The sequence below is a fragment of the Vollenhovia emeryi genome, unplaced genomic scaffold (assembly GCF_000949405.1).
Source record: "Vollenhovia emeryi isolate VEMERY1.0 unplaced genomic scaffold, V.emery_V1.0 DF943871.1, whole genome shotgun sequence".
Lineage (NCBI taxonomy): Eukaryota > Metazoa > Arthropoda > Insecta > Hymenoptera > Formicidae > Vollenhovia > Vollenhovia emeryi.
Genome location: NW_011962495.1, coordinates 1 through 2,808, shown reverse-complemented (window position 1 = coordinate 2,808; position 2,808 = coordinate 1). Strand labels below are relative to the sequence as shown.

At 31.7% G+C, this 2,808-nt stretch overlaps 1 protein-coding gene across 1 annotated transcript; it reads left to right on the top strand.

Annotated features, from left to right (window-relative positions):
• Positions 1 to 432: 432 nt before the first annotated feature.
• On the top strand, positions 433 to 2,343 carry LOC105564652 (the record flags this gene model as incomplete). The annotated part of the gene is made up of 2 exons (XM_012017191.1): positions 433 to 1,679; positions 1,821 to 2,343. Coding segments are annotated over 2 exons (1,770 nt in total), but the record flags the coding sequence as incomplete, so codon positions are not given.
• Positions 2,344 to 2,808: the final 465 nt, after the last annotated feature.

Genomic DNA, 2,808 nt, shown 5'->3' with positions numbered 1-2,808 from the left:
TCAAAAACATTGCCCTAAAAAAAATTATTTTTTAACAAAAAAATTTTTTTACTTATTTTTTTAAGGTCGAAAATTTTTTTTAATTTTTTTGTACAATTATTTCATTGATCTCCAGAACATATATTTTTTTCGTCAAAATCGATTCAGCCGTTTTCGAGAAAAATTACTTTTTTTATTTTACTTACCCCCTCCATAACTCCTATAAAAATGTGATTACAAGGTTAATGTTTGGGATAATTTTATACCACATGGGTATCAACTTATTACACCAATTTGGATCTGATACATGCGGGGGCAGATTTGCCTACCTTAACCGGCTATACCCTTTGATACCTGCGTTTTTTACTCTATTCGGCTGCTTTTATTTATTTTGTATAATCATAAAAATTGATCAAAACAATGATATATTTCTATTGCTTTTTTATGTTTTAGAAACATTCAAGTACAAGGAAATTAAGAATTCAAAGCGATACCAGTGATGACGAGGACAACAACCTCGTACTCTCTACATCAATCATTTCTGTTGCTACTTCTTCATCTAAATCAGATCCAGTCAATACGCCTTCAGTATCAAGCAGTTCAAAATCCTCAAAATCTAATGAGACTTTAAAGAAATTTGTTTCAATAACAACAGAGAGAATGAAGACAAAAATTGACCAGGCTTTGGCTAGGGCAGTATTTGTTACTGGTGTTCCTTTTCATGGTGTTTCCTTTTCCATCTTTGAAAATCCATATTGGAAGTTTGCTATGTCTCTTATGCGTTCTTCCTATGAACCTCCATCTGCGTACCAAATAAGTAATCTTCTTTTAAATTCTGAATATGACCAGGTTATGCAGTCTATAAAATCAAAGATTAAAGCTGCTCCGTGTTTGAGTATCGTAACTGATGGATGGACAAATATAAGAGGAGAGAATTTAATAAACTTTATGATATCCACTCCAGAGCCGATATTTTTGAAATCAGTCGCACCTGGTAAAGAGCGGGAAACAGCTAAGTTTTTATCCGGCGAAATATTTAAGATAATAGATGATCTTGTCAAAGATGATGTGGATGTGAAATCTATATTTTTAATCGTTACTGACAATGCAGCTAACATGCGTGCAGCATGGCATCTGGTGAATGAAAAATATCCTCACATTGTGACAATTGGTTGCTGTGCACATTCATTAAATTTGCTTGTGAATGATATAATAAAACAGCCAGGAGTTCAGTCTATAAAGAAAAAAGTAAAAAGGGTAATTAAAGAATTCAAGAATCATCACGTTATTAATGCTGTTTTCAATTTACAGCAGAAAGAAAAGTATGGGTCTAAGGCTATTTCTCTTAAGCTGCCACCAAAAACTAGATGGTTTTACTTGGTAATTTCTTTATACTCAATCAGATCCAACAAAGCAGCAATGCAGGCTACAGTAATTGAAGAAAATCTTGATGTTAAAAAAGAGATACGGGATTTAGTTTTGGACAATGATGGTTTTTGGGAGCCTATAAGTGAATTAAACAAATTGTTGATTCAAATCTCTAATGCAATATCTAAAGTAGAAAGTGATAAAACTATACTTTCAGAAGTATTTCAACTAACAAAACGTCTTAGTCTTGATGTTCCTCTTGCAGTTGATGCTTCTTCAATACTCACAGATGACGAGAAAGTAAAAGTGAATAAAGCTATTGCCGAAAGGCTGTACTATTGTAATTCTGATATTCATTTTGCTGCCAATTTACTGGATCCAAATTATTTTTGAAAGAATTTAGAATTAACTAAAAAGCAATTAGCTTTTCAATTCATAAGTAAGCAATGTGAATTCCTGAATTTGAAAAAAAGTTTGGTCTTGGCAAATTTAGCTGAATTTAGAACAAAAACTGGTTTTTTTTCTAACAAAAGTATCTGGGAAGCTGCTGTTCATGTGAGCCCTGCCACTTGGTGGGGAGGATTTTGTTCAGATCAAAATCTTTATCCTATTGCTATGCGATTATTTAATGTCCCATCTAGTTCAGCTGCTTGTGAGCGCAACTGGTCAACTCATGGCTTTGTTCATTCAAAGATAAGAAACAGATTGACAAATGAACGAGTTCAAAAACAAGTTGCGATCAAATGCAATCTGCGTTTTACCGCAAACGCATTACCTGAAAAGCCGCCCAAAGCTAAAAATAAGAATTTATATGAAAATGATTGTAATGTTACCAATTATGAACCTGATTCTGATAGCACTAATGATATAGATTTAGGTTTTGATTTAGACTTCATGTTTGAACAGTTTGAAACTGAAAGCGAAAGTTACTCACAATCAGAGTCAGAGTCAGAGACTGAGAATTCTGGTATTTCTGGTAGTTTAGTACCAGTCTGATTGCGAAATAATAATTTCACGTGCAATAATACTTTAATTAAAATTTTCTTTTTATTTCTTAACCTTTTCAAACTGTATTTTGGAAAATTTTTATAAAAGTGATTGTAATGTTAGATGTTATCAATTATGTACCTGTTTCTGATAGCACTAATGATATAGATATAAGTTTTTATTTAGACTTCATGTTTGAACAGTTTGAAACTGAAAGCGAAAGTTATTCAGTTAGAGTCAGAGACTGAGAATTCTAGTCGTTTAGTATATAGCAGTCTGATACTTGTAACTTGTAACTTGCACAATAATAAAATTTTAAGTGCAATAAATCTTTAATTAAAATTTTATTTTTGTTTCTCAACCTTCCAAAATGTTATTTTTAAAAATAACAACATAATTTGAAAATTTTGATATGAAATCTCCTTCCTGAACAAAATCCCTCAGAATTTTATCAAAACTAACACAATATCACGA